The following is a 14,356-nucleotide window of genomic DNA, read 5'->3' as shown; positions in this document are numbered from 1 at the left end:
CACTGGGATGTTAGAACACCTTTCTTGGGGTAATTTGAAGATTCTGTTAAAATGTTTATGGAGCACAGCAGTCTCAAAATGTATGATCTATATGATCTCAAAATGATTGAAAGGAGAAAATTGACACCATGTTATCTATCAAAGCATCCCATAAATATCAGTCTGACAGAACAGATAATGAGTATATTCTCCATGTCATTCTGACCATAAACGACAGAAGAGGCACTATCTTTCTCTTTTTGAGGTCAAGAGACTGAAGTCTATTGCAGTAATAAAATGGGGGTAATATGACAACCTTGTTGGACACCTTGGAGGAAAAAGGATTCCACTGCCTCAATGTTGTTACAAAAAAGCTGTTGTAGCTGATATCTGGAAATAGTTTCCATTCAAGAAGAGATGTGACACTGCTGAATCACCTTTGTTGGAATAGTTGCATGAAAGGCTAAGTATGATATCACTTCATCATTTGGATTTCTAGATTTGAAGGGACAGTTCATTACAGAGTTGTGTTGCGATGTTTTCAGCATGTTAAGTTATGTTTATGTTTGATTAAGCTGTCTGTATCATATGTGAGGTAGTTTAGTAGAGAAGGAAGTGAAATACAGGCACCCAGACCTCACACACTCATCTCTGTACACAAGTGCACATCATTTTTTGATTGATCATGCTGTCTGTATAATTGGTGGGGAGAGAACAGACATGGAAACTAAACACACGAACAAACACATGCAGGTTCTGTTCCAAATTGTTCAGTGGCAGTGGCTGGGAAGTGCATTTTCACTTATGAACTTAGCGCTAAGCGGATGCATAGAACATGCTAACACACATGTGCAAGCATGCCCGTGCACGCGAACACACACACACAGAGTCATACTCACAAAGAGAGGTTTTTCTCTCTTTCTCTCTCTTTCTTTCTCTTTCTCTCTTTCTCTCTCTCTCTCTCTCTCTCTCTCTCTCTCACACACACACACACATATACAAAGAGAGTCACACGCATACGTAGGTGTGCTTTTGTAAAACAATAGAACTTTAGATAGTCCAGGTCCACTTGCACTAAGTGAATACAGGGCGTCTACAGTAATTAGTCTTAGTTAAGTTATGGGAGTTCACGTGCCGTTGTACGAAGCAATCTTAGCACTAAGGGGACCGTAACTCCCATACCTTAACATAGGCTAAGGTAGTTTTAGCACTAAGGTGACCGTAACTCCCATACCTTAACATAGGCTTAGGTAGTTTTAGCACTAAGGTGACCGTAACTCCCATACCTTAACACAGGCTTAGGTAGTTTTAACACTAAATTTGTTTAGTACTGAGGTACCCTGTTCATGATACGGCTGAGGTCACTTTGTGGAAGTGACCACCAATCTATGTAGCCTTGTCTGTGAGTGATATTCTCTCCTGGCCTTTTGATCAGTGAGGTAGTTGGCAAGACCTGGGCTCTACTGTTACATTGTTTGTCAGTGGCACTGCTTAATGATCAAATTTCTTTCACTATGACTGGATCAGATTTAATCATGGTGGTTGTTAACTATCTGGTGGAATAGATCCTTCCATGGCAGTGTGAGGGTAAGGATCAGTGTCGGTGCTCAAGAAATCAGTCCGGCCTTTCTGGGGTTATCCTTGGTCTCTACAGGTATGTCCTGGACAGTCCTGACACATCTCATGGCAAGAATATATACAGAGCTCCATGTATGTATCCACTAGGATGCTTTCTTTCAGCACTTTAGTTTCATCATTGTACAGGTGAGGGACTTCATGGTCTAGAAAGACATTTTCGATGTGAGGAAAGTATGTCATAGATAAAAACAGTTGATTAGTTTGACTTGGTCTGTTTGCTCATGTATTTATATAAATTAAGTGGAATCATTATGGGATGACCATAGTGATTGTAATGTTGGTTTTTTTTGGTTTTTTTGGGTGTGGGGGTGGACGGATAAGCTGCGTTTATTTACCTGTCCAATTCCAGTTTTCTGCTTGGTAGAATGTTATCTTGCTTGGAGAACTTCTTGCAGACAGTTATTACATAAAAAATTGATCTGATTATCTGTCTGATGCGTTAAGCATTGTTTCCTAAAGCTGAGGTAATCCTGAAACTGTGATATCATGGGCAAACATTAAGAATTCCATGAGTAAAAGCAGGTTCAACTTACAAGTTCTGTTTTAATAATTTTGGAATCACATGTGTTGCTGCTCTGCTGACTGGACATTTGTAACGGGGGTGAGTCGAAGTTTTTGTTTAACAAATGTACTGAAAATGCTTGTCATATTTTTGGATAATCCTAGTGTCCATATACATGTTATTTATGACCCTTCCCAGAGAGTGACCCTCCACTTATTCTGTCTATACTTATACTGTCTATACCAAACTATATTATGAGTGATCCAAATTGTTCAAAAGTGTAAAAAAGAATTAGTATAACTCCTCCCTTTAAAGCCATGACTTAATGTCTCCCTAAACAGGATTTTATCTCCTTGAAACAATGTAGATGTTTTGAGAGAAAGGGCCAGCAGGTCTGTGATGGGAGAAATACTTTCATATTTGTTTGCATTAGTGTTTTGCCGGTATGAGATTCAGAATGAGTTTATAGACAGTATGGGGGGCCACTGGCCACTCAGCGCCTGGAATTTGTATGATATATGTGACAACAGGAAATGTGCTCATAATTTGAGTGCTTAAAAGAATACATTATTTGCAAGTGATGATAATACATTTGCATTTTTAGATGCTATCAATTGTTGAAAATTGTTTTCTGAGGGAAATATATAATAATAAACAGGTATAATATAGTGATTTATTGATTAAAATGTTTGCATTTTGATCCGCATATTGATCATTTTCATTCGTTCCAGATGGCTGCTGAATAAGACTGATCGAATTATGAAGAGCATGGTCAATTAATGTTGATCTTTTTATCAGAAACAAAAAAGAAAAATGCAATTTGTCATTGCTGTAAGCGTGATATTATGAATGGGTTTCAGTGACCTCTGAAGCAATATTGAGCTTGTTTACAATGTACAACCTGATCTGAAACGTACAGCCAATATTTTATTTTATTATAGTCTATCAGTTGTGTCAATTACTCCAGCTCAGGAGCATTTTAATTCATGTCAATTCAGCTGAAAACTGAATCTTTTCAATCATGCCTCACTCAAATTTTCAGAAACTTGAAACTACAACCATTGAATCCTGACAATTTTACGCTGTAGATGAGTGTTGTGTAAAGGGGAATGATTGGTTGTTTGTCCTCTGTAGATCGGAATGCAATAGATGGTGATAGAATCAAGTTTACAAGTATGACTGTAACAGGTGAGACATTAGTGCCAGGTGTTACCAGTTTTAAATGAGTAGACTGTGTCCAGGGATGGCGGCTCATGGATTTATTGACAGGAAGTTGCTTTAGACAGGAAGCTACTTCCTCTATATTCCAGCCATAGTTGAGGTACAGTTACGTAGTTTATATTGTCATCTTAAACATCTAATTTTTCCTGGTGACTTTAGGTGACAGTTTAGAAGCTGTATCTTCAGTGATGACAGACCTAACTTGTATATTTGTATATTCCGTCCTTGTGTTTCTGTCAGTGAGTATTTTGCTACAAGTGGTATGAGGTTTCAAAGGAGCAGTTATTATCATCATACCTTGTGTCCAAGAAACCATACTAGGTGTCCTTCAGCAGTAGGAATTTAGGAAAATTTTTGTTAGGTTTGCTCAATTAGTGAGTTGATAAGTACAGGTCATTTCTATAAAGCCATGTATTATTCATCATTGTATAATAAGGACTAGTACGAAATGTGTAGATCTGACTGGGAAACTGACATTTGCAGCAGGATTTGGTAGACAAGCGCTTAGTCCATATGTATATAGTAGTAGCATATATAGTAAAGTAGTATATACAATACAAGTAGTTTCCGAAATAATAACACAACACAGATCTTTTCCTCCATAGACTTGCTTCATTTAGGGCTTTAGCATAGCAGGGAAGACTGGACAGTTGGGAAAATAATATGATTAAAGGACTGTGAGACTGAGACTACAGTGTTGGTTAATCTCAGCATATGAACAGGTGCAGATAAATCCATGCTATCGCAGTGTATGTCTGCTGTTCACTTCCTGCATCTCAGTGGTCCAACAAACAAAGAGGAATAGAGTCAAGTAGTCTTCTGCCAACATTCATGTACTGGAGAACTGGGTGCTCTAATGGACTGAAAATAATGACCCTTCCCAACTGCCTGTCGTTATTTTATGCCCTCTCCAATCTCCATTTTGTTCTTGACCCTCAATGAAAAGACAATGTGTAAAAGCAAACTATCATATCAGAAATTTAATACATGAAACTTCCCAAATATAAATAACGTTTTTTATCTAATCCTACTCTAGAGACAATCATATTTTTGATGAGCCTTCCTTGAATCACTTTGACAAATCCGGTGCCTCGCTCATCAAGCAAAATACCAGGGTTCGATTCCCCAAATAATCACATTGTGAGAAGTCCATTTCTGGTGCCCCTCCCAGTGATATTGCTGGAATATTGCTAAAAGCAGTGTCAAACTAAATTCACTCACTTCAACAAACCCAATTCCTGTTACTAACACTATTTATAACTGTTTCAGTTGATATTCAGAAAATAATCTACACATTGGGAAATGGGCCAGAATTAAGTGTGACCCTTGACCTTGCATGTGATTACCAGTGACCACCTGGTGTAGAACAATAGCTCACACACACAGGTAACAATAGCTGAGCCTACTGGGTGGGGTGGGTGTCAGTCAGGCAGTCTTGGTGTAGATATAACCCAGATAACATGGTCTCCCATTCAGCGGGTTGGCACAGAGGCAATAGAGTGTGGTGCCCCATGCAATCACAACATGCAATAGGTGATTTGTATACCTGATTAATCTCGCAGTGTTCCTATGCCTGTTTACGCAGCAGGCAACTAATAGAATTGAGGGTAACTAGTCTTGGTGGTTTGTGGTAATTTTACTAGAATCTCTTAATTGTGCCCCCTGATGGAATGATGGGATAGAATTACATACCAGCTGCTGATGATGGTCGGAAGAAATAAGTGATGGATTCAGTGGACCAGCTGATTGACTTGGTGGAATCTGTACCATCATGCACCTAAATGATTGTGATATGTATTTACAATGCTGATGTAGAGTTATCCACAGTGACTCTTATAAAGATGGTGGTTAAAAAACAGTTTCTGCAGCAACCTATGCTGATCACGTGATGCAGCTTTATGGATTATGTCATGTAGCTTGGTGACTTGGATGATTGTATCATAACCTGAAGGTGTGGTGTTCACAACATCAGTCACTGGATTGTCTGATCCTGACATTAGTATTCACAGTCCGCTGTCTTGTAGCTGAAATAGTGGTGTCTGTTCGGTGTTTACAGTCTTCCATCATAAAGATGAAATATTCCTGTGTGCGGCATGTTTTCAAGCCACCTTCATATTGCTGCAATATTGCTCACTTTGGAGTGTTCACCTTCATGTAAGTGAAATATTGCTGAGAGTGATGTTTCATAGGCCATCCAAATATAGTTGAAATATCCCTGAGTGAGGCATGCTTACTGCTAGACATAATATTATTGGGATACTCAGTGTTCGCAGAAGGAAAAAAAGCTCTGCTTTCCCAAATGCAGAGCCCCATAAATCTTACATGTGCATGCAATGCATGCGCCTCAATAAAATATTGACATTTAGGTATCATTTCCTTTTATTTTAGAGCCTGTTAATTTTATTTGCACGTCAAATCAGGTGGGAGAAACTTTATTCTATTTTGTTGCTTCTTTGCGCAGTTACTTGGTCCCAGAACATGAAAAATGCTTTGCATGTAGAGCACACAGGTATAAAATATTGTGCATGAAATGTTTTTTTTGTGTGTTAACATGAACACTGGATATTGCTGTTTTAGTGTCACATTATGTAACAAACAATCAAACATTAATAGTGAAATTTTGATGATTGCAGGATGTATGTTCACGTGTAGACTTAACTTGTATTTCCAACCAAACTCCTTGCAGTGTTATGCTGCAGCTGGCAGTGTTCAAGCATTACATACTGATATCTGAAACAGCAGCAGTTATTCATGCTATCAAGGTACACGGAAACCTCACACTGGGCCCATGGATATTCATGATTTCTTTTTATGTTTTACACACACATGCATACTAGAGCACAAGACTGCAGTAAAGACTGTGTAATATTTAGGGAATTATGTTGATGGGGATATGTGAAGCTTGTTCCCGGCTAATTGTAGTTGGGTAGCCTTGTTCTTTTGTGAAAAAAAAAGATCTCTAAATGAGCTAGTAAGAAAAAGTAAAGCCTCAAATCTCGAAGTTGAAATAATTATTGCAATAAAATCATTTTAAGACAGAAGGCTTTGAGTATGGGTGAACAACATTAAAGAATGAACCACATCAAAGAGACCATTCCATATACATGCAGACAGCATGAATATACTGAGGGAAACAAATAAGGGAATACAAGTAAGTAGACATGTTCCTTCATTCTTGCCCAGATTTCATTACATGTATTGTGTTACATTGTGAGTGAAAATCAGTAAGTACCAGAACACTGCAATGAAGTGGTGTTCCCTATCTGTTTCCATCAGTATATGTTAGAGAGTTTTACTAACAGTACTCTCTGGCAATAAACAATATAACATACCAGCATAAATATTGTTATTTTGTGACATTTTCATTGTACATTTTTTGTCCTAGTTATCTTGATGTTATGTGTTTTAGATCACAACTACACAATGAATATGTAACATTGTCACAGTGTATTCAACTGCTTTCTTTCCTACCAGTCACTGATAGCCGACATTATCAATGGCCATGAGTGCACACACCCATTGTGTATTAGTTATCTGGTCGCCGATGCCTGCCCTAATCACTAACTATATATACCTGTGCTTACAGAGAGTAACGATCTCCAGTGTATTTTTATGTCAACAACTGACCTACAAGATGCAGATACTGATAGGCCTGCTGATACATAGCAAGGATGCACTTTGATTGGGGCGGGAGACGAACCGATCAAATGACAGACTACTTTCTTTACAGGTCAACCTGATTTACCTGACTTCCTCACCTTCGTCTCACCTGTAATCAAGGATACCTGCCTAGATGGGTCAAGATGGGAGTGTTGTGGATATACCCATAGGTTTGGTTTACCTGGAATAATGGATAAACTCTAATCATTTTCAATGGTAAGTGAGGCTGCGTCGGTCATGTTAGGTTTGTGTTTGCCTGTTTTTAAGTAATGGGAAACATTGTTGCCATGTATAGTCTTAATTTGATTTATTTTACATCAGCAAGAAGCACTTGTTTGGAAAATAAATCTAAGCTAAGCCTAAAATACATTCTTGATATCGAGAACTTAACCAGCATGTATGATAAGGAGTTCCCAATCTACTCAGCTGTAAATGTGCATATGCTGTGACTTGTTTCTTTTGACAAAGGGGCGGCAGGGTAGCTTTAGTGTTAAAGCACTCGCTTGTCACACCAGTGACTCAGGTTCAATTCCATTGGTACAATGTATGAAGCTCTGGCATCCCTGCTATGATATTGTTGGAATATTGCAAAAGAGCTGACAAAGTGATTTCTTCGTGTTCTCCCTGTGTCTTTAAGAGTATGAACGTATGTTATTACCAGGGACCTGGATATTGTGATATTTCTCAGGCTAGTAGGCATGAGAATTTAGTTTGTTTTTGTATTTTTGCATCACAGAGATGCTGCTGCTGTGTTTACTGATACCTTTTATCCAACACCTCAGTCGATCAGCGATGATAATTGTGTGCTAGTGACCTTTTGTGGCAGGTTTGTTCTTTGAATAATGCATACACTTTGTAGCTTTTACAGATAAGATGGTAACTTCCACACCAATTTAACTGAACGACACTATACAGAGCCAGTATGTACTTAACATAAATGTAGATCCGGTGGTCATTAGCGTGATGTGTGAAACTAACACATATCCTCCATATAATGAGTGTTTTCATTCGCTGCTAGACTGATAAATTATCAAGTGTTTGGACAACCAAACTAAAATACTAATGCAATGCTAGCTGAAATACTAATGCAGTGTACCTTTTTTCAATGATATTGTTTACCATATTCTGTTAATGATTTCATATACAGCATATGGCATGTATAAGGCAGGTTTTACATACCAAAATTTAGAGGAGTTTGAATGTAATGGTCTCAATCACTTGATTGGCTGGTCCTGAGTTACCTTATGCGTGGGGGACAAGATGTAAAATGTTTGATGTCAGCTGGTGTCCACTAGTCATTGATGGTGCTTTACAGGAGGTTCAGCATATATTTGGGGGTTTTATGGACAATGCTTTATCGAATCTTCATCAAGTCATATACAGACGAGTGTTTGAAGACAGATTAGTAGCACCTGGACTAATTTGTAATTGTTTGTTTTTCAGAAAGAAACAATGTTGAATACATGGAGGTAAGTTTTTGTCATTCAAAGGAGTTGTGGGACTGAGAGGTCATACGCGTTGAACTTGCTCCAATTTGTCTAAACAAACTTAAGTTTGGTATAACGCAGAAAATGCAATTCCCAGATTGGACTGAAATTACAATTAAACTCAAACATAGACAATTTGAGTTTGGGGCATAAATTACTTAGGTTCTTTTCATCTTTTTAAATTGGCAGTTCAGTTGTTATTTCAGCTAGCTATTTCATATTGTTTGAGTTTGAAATTGTAGTAAAACTTCAGTTTGTTTTGAGAAATGCCTCCACCCTCCACTCCCTCAACCCAACACCAGGTAGAACTGAAGTAATATTAGCACCCTGTTCTCCATCAACCCAACACCCAGCACAACTGAAGTAATGCTAGCACCCTCCACTCCCTCAACTCCCTCCCAACACCCAGTACAACTGAGGTAATGCTAGCACCCTCCTCTCCCTCAACCCAACACCCAGTACAACTGAGGTAATGCTAGCACCCTCCACTCCCTTAACTCCCTCCCAACACCCAGTACAACTGAAGTAATACTAGCACCCTCCACTCCCTTAACTCCCTCCCAACACCCAGTACAACTGAGGTAATGCTAGCACCCTCCATCTCCCTCAACCCAACACCCAGTACAACTGAGGTAATGCTAGCACCCTCCTCTCCCTCAACCCAACACCCAGTACAACTGAGGTAATGCTAGCACCCTCCACTCCCTTAACTCCCTCCCAACACCCAGTACAACTGAAGTAATACTAGCACCCTCCACTCCCTTAACTCCCTCCCAACACCCAGTACAACTGAGGTAATGCTAGCACCCTCCTCTCCCTCAACCCAACACCCAGTACAACTGAGGTAATGCTAGCACCCTCCTCTCCCTCAACCCAACACCCAGTACAACTGAGGTAATGCTAGCACCCTCCACTCCCTCAACCCAACACCCAGTACAACTGAAGTAATACTAGCACCCTCCACTCCCTCAACCCAACACCCAGTACAACTGAGGTAATGCTAGCACCCTCCACTCCCTCAACCCAACACCCAGTACAACTGAAGTAATACTAACACCCTCCACTCCCTCAACCCAACACCCAGTACAACTGAAGTAATGCTAGCACCCTCCACTCCCTCAACCCAACACCCAGTACAACTGAAGTAATACTAGCACCCTCCACTCCCTCAACCCAACACCCAGTACAACTGAAGTAATACTAGCACCCTCCACTCCCTCAACCCAACACCCAGTACAACTGAAGTAATACTAGCACCCTCCACTCCCTCAACCCACCACCCAGTACAACTGAGGTAATGCTAGCACCCTCCACTCCCTCAACCCAACACCCAGTACAACTGAAGTAATACTAGCACCCTCCACTCCCTCAACCCAACACCCAGTACAACTGAAGTAATACTAGCACCCTCCACTCCCTCAACCCAACACCCAGTACAACTGAAGTAATGCTAACACCCTCCACTCCCTCAACCCAACACCCAGTACAACTGAAGTAATGCTAACACCCTCCTCTCCCTCAACCCAACACCCAGTACAACTGAAGTAATGCTAACGCCCTCCACTCCCTCAACCCAACACCCAGTACAACTGAAGTAATACTAGCACCCTCCACTCCCTCAACCCAACACCCAGTACAACTGAAGTAATGCTAACACCCTCCACTCCCTCAACCCAACACCCAGTACAACTGAAGTAATACTAGCACCCTCCTCTCCCTCAACCCAACACCCAGTACAACTGAGGTAATGCTAGCACCCTCCACTCCCTCAACCCAACACCCAGTACAACTGAGGTAATGCTAGCACCCTCCACTCCCTCAACCCAACACCCAGTACAACTGAAGTAATACTAGCACCCTCCACTCCCTCAACCCAACACCCAGTACAACTGAAGTAATGCTAGCACCCTCCACTCCCTCAACCCAACACCCAGTACAACTGAAGTAATACTAGCACCCTCCACTCCCTCAACCCAACACCCAGTACAACTGAAGTAATACTAGCACCCTCCACTCCCTCAACCCAACACCCAGTACAACTGAAGTAATACTAGCACCCTCCACTCCCTCAACCCAACACCCAGTACAACTGAAGTAATACTAGCACCCTCCACTCTCTCAACCCACCACCCAGTACAACTGAGGTAATGCTAGCACCCTCCACTCCCTCAACCCAACACCCAGTACAACTGAAGTAATACTAGCACCCTCCACTCCCTCAACCCAACACCCAGTACAACTGAAGTAATACTAACACCCTCCGCTCCCTCAACTTGAACACCCAGTACAACTGAGGTAATGCTAACACCCTCCACTCCCTCAACCCAACACCCAGTACAACTGAAGTAATACTAGCACCCTCTGGTCCCTCAACCCAACACCCAGTACAACTGAAGTAATACTAGCACCCTCTGCTCCCTCAACCCAACACCCAGTACAACTGAAGTAATGCTAACACCCTCCACTCCCTCAACCCAACACCCAGTACAACTGAAGTAATACTAGCACCCTCCTCTCCCTCAACCCAACACCCAGTACAACTGAGGTAATGCTAGCACCCTCCACTCCCTCAACCCAACACCCAGTACAACTGAGGTAATGCTAGCACCCTCCACTCCCTCAACCCAACACCCAGTACAACTGAAGTAATACTAACACCCTCCACTCCCTCAACCCAACACCCAGTACAACTGAAGTAATGCTAGCACCCTCCACTCCCTCAACCCAACACCCAGTACAACTGAAGTAATACTAGCACCCTCCACTCCCTCAACCCAACACCCAGTACAACTGAAGTAATACTAGCACCCTCCACTCCCTCAACCCAACACCCAGTACAACTGAAGTAATACTAGCACCCTCCACTCCCTCAACCCAACACCCAGTACAACTGAAGTAATACTAGCACCCTCCACTCCCTCAACCCACCACCCAGTACAACTGAGGTAATGCTAGCACCCTCCACTCCCTCAACCCAACACCCAGTACAACTGAAGTAATACTAGCACCCTCCACTCCCTCAACCCAACACCCAGTACAACTGAAGTAATACTAACACCCTCCACTCCCTCAACTTGAACACCCAGTACAACTGAAGTAATGCTAACACCCTCCACTCCCTCAACCCAACACCCAGTACAACTGAAGTAATACTAGCACCCTCTGGTCCCTCAACCCAACACCCAGTACAACTGAAGTAATACTAGCACCCTCTGCTCCCTCAACTCAACACCCAGTACAACTGAAGTAATGCTAACACCCTCCACTCCCTCAACCCAACACCCAGTACAACTGAAGTAATACTAGCACCCTCCTCTCCCTCACCCCAACACCCAGTACAACTGAAGTAATACTAGCACCCTCCACTCCCTCAACCCAACACCCAGTACAACTGAAGTAATGCTAACACCCTCCACTCCCTCAACCCAACACCCAGTACAACTGAAGTAATGCTAACACCCTCCTCTCCCTCAACCCAACACCCAGTACAACTGAAGTAATGCTAACACCCTCCACTCCCTCAACCCAACACCCAGTACAACTGAAGTAATGCTAACACCCTCCTCTCCCTCAACCCAACACCCAGTACAACTGAAGTAATGCTAACACCCTCCACTCCCTCAACCCAACACCCAGTACAACTGAAGTAATACTAGCACCCTCCACTCCCTCAACCCAACACCCAGTACAACTGAAGTAATGCTAACACCCTCCACTCCCTCAACCCAACACCCAGTACAACTGAAGTAATACTAGCACCCTCCACTCCCTCAACCCAACACCCAGTACAACTGAAGTAATGCTAACACCCTCCACTCCCTCAACCCAACACCCAGGATGAAAACAGAGAAGCTTTGAAATTTACATCTCTTTCTCCTTTTATTACTGTTTAACATCCCAATTTCTTAATACTTATATACAATGTATAATCATACATTGGTTTTCTGTTTCAGTCCAAAATAAGCAATGTTCACCAAGACCTTGAGATGGCCTCCCTCTCTAGAGGGGGGTTAGCAGGACAACATGCAAAGCCTGTGGTGTATGGATTTTCTAACTTTGCATATCAGCACTCCCACAGTGGGAACTACCTCAGCTCAGGATACAAGCGGAATGCCTCAGAGTTTGACTCCGATATTGTGGAGGAGGACATTGATGGACAGGTACATACTGACACAGACTAATGAATTGTCAATATATCCAAATCTATAATATACCACACTGATCCCTAGCAATTAATGTTTAATTTGTTGTAAGAGGTGATCAATTGATTGGGTGGCAGACTCCCAGACTTGGATGAGTTATGCTATCAGATCCTAACGGATGCAAACAAAAGGACAAACAAGAATGCTTTGTAGAATGGGTATCAAAATTGACCATGCATCTTCTAGGACCTTTTGTATCTGTCTTTCTGTCTTAATTTTGTCGGTTGCTGCTCACACAGATAGTTTGTGTGGTCCAGACTTGAATATGTTAACACTGAAGGCATTGTTGTTTTATGATATCTTACCGAAATGGACTGAGTGTCTGTATTCATGTGCCTGTAAGATCTGGGCTAGAATTGATCTTCAGCAGCCTATAATTGACATAAAACAAGTCTTATGGGATCGTGTGGTGAGTTTGGCAAATGTCATCGTATCTCAGAAGTGTAGATTGATGCTCATGCTGTTAATCAGTGGATTGTCTGAACCGGACTTGATTCTTTACAGACCACTGACATATAGCTGGAATTTTGCTTAGTGCAGTGTTAAATAATGACCAAAGGCCCGTGGACACGTCATCACATACCAATTACATAGATGGATGCTCATGCTACTGATCAGTGCATTGTCTGGCCCAGAATCAATTAATTAGAGACTACTCCTATATGGAGTATTGCTGTGTGTTTACAATAACCAAACCCAACCAAAACTGTATTTGAATATACACAGTGTTTCAAGTAATACTGAAACTATGCAAAGCTGTGGGTGACAAGTACCAGGCAAGTCAACTTTTCTGTAACTGCAATAGGTCTGACTGTATGGACTGAAGATCTGATCTCATTTATATGCAACTGGTAATACTGGCATCACTGTATCTGTCTGGAGCTACAGCATAGCATATTCCCTTCTTTTCCACAGAATCCAAGTTATGAGGACAGTCACACAGTAAGAATGGTTATGGCCCCTTCAGAGAGGCGATTTGGCTTCTCTGTCATAGGGGGTGCTGATGAAGGATTCGGTCCTCGAGTGGATGATATCACGCTTGGTAGGTGAATATTTCATTTTCACTTGAATAAGAAAAGTTAAACATGATGTTCAACCTGATCTGGGCTCCATTTGTCTGTGACTTCTTTGGGAGGATGAAAATATTATTTTTCACGTTTTTGACTTCTGCCAAAGTCATTGATGCCTTGTATGGTGTTGTCAAGTGAAATTGTTCAAGTCCATCATTGTGTACCTCTCACCCATGTGGTGCTGAGCTGTTGAATACATGGTTTGCTATGCATCAGGGGAGATAAGCCTCTCTATCTTCTGAAATCTCACAGAAATACGCAACAGGACATGGAAAGTTCCATTTAAATAACAAATTTGAACAAGCTGAATGAATAAGTATGTGAATCTGTATGATGTTAAATTAGATTTTGCAATAATATATATGGGTCATTTTTTAGTCTGGGGAGGCAGGGAGTATTTGGACATGAAGCTCTCGTAAAATGCCTGCAATAGGTGTCCAGATTGGTCATTTGAAACAGGATTGTGGAAACTGACATGGAAAAGATGCCCTGTATTTCTTTCATCCATGGATTTCTTCTGTTGTAATCTTATGATTATATTACCTCTGGGGCTGAGTTTGATTCCCATCATGGCTGCTGAGTCTGAAATTTATTTCT

General features: G+C 41.5%; 1 protein-coding gene across 1 annotated transcript in view; it reads left to right on the top strand.

The window, feature by feature from the left end:
* Positions 1–14,356, top strand: part of LOC137293395 (protein PALS1-like) — a 115,352-nt gene that overhangs the window by 14,295 nt on the left and 86,701 nt on the right. Inside the window, exons 2-5 of the mRNA XM_067823909.1 lie at positions 7,071–7,216; positions 8,444–8,469; positions 12,441–12,647; positions 13,605–13,731. Of these exons, the coding sequence (XP_067680010.1) occupies positions 8,464–8,469; positions 12,441–12,647; positions 13,605–13,731 (340 nt within the window). The 5' untranslated portion in view covers positions 7,071–7,216; positions 8,444–8,463. The remainder of the gene's footprint in view (positions 1–7,070; positions 7,217–8,443; positions 8,470–12,440; positions 12,648–13,604; positions 13,732–14,356) is intronic.

Source organism: Haliotis asinina, chromosome 8 (assembly GCF_037392515.1).
Source record: "Haliotis asinina isolate JCU_RB_2024 chromosome 8, JCU_Hal_asi_v2, whole genome shotgun sequence".
NCBI lineage: Eukaryota > Metazoa > Mollusca > Gastropoda > Lepetellida > Haliotidae > Haliotis > Haliotis asinina.
The sequence above is the reverse complement of the archived record's forward strand: the minus strand, read 5'-3'. Positions and strand labels throughout refer to the sequence as shown.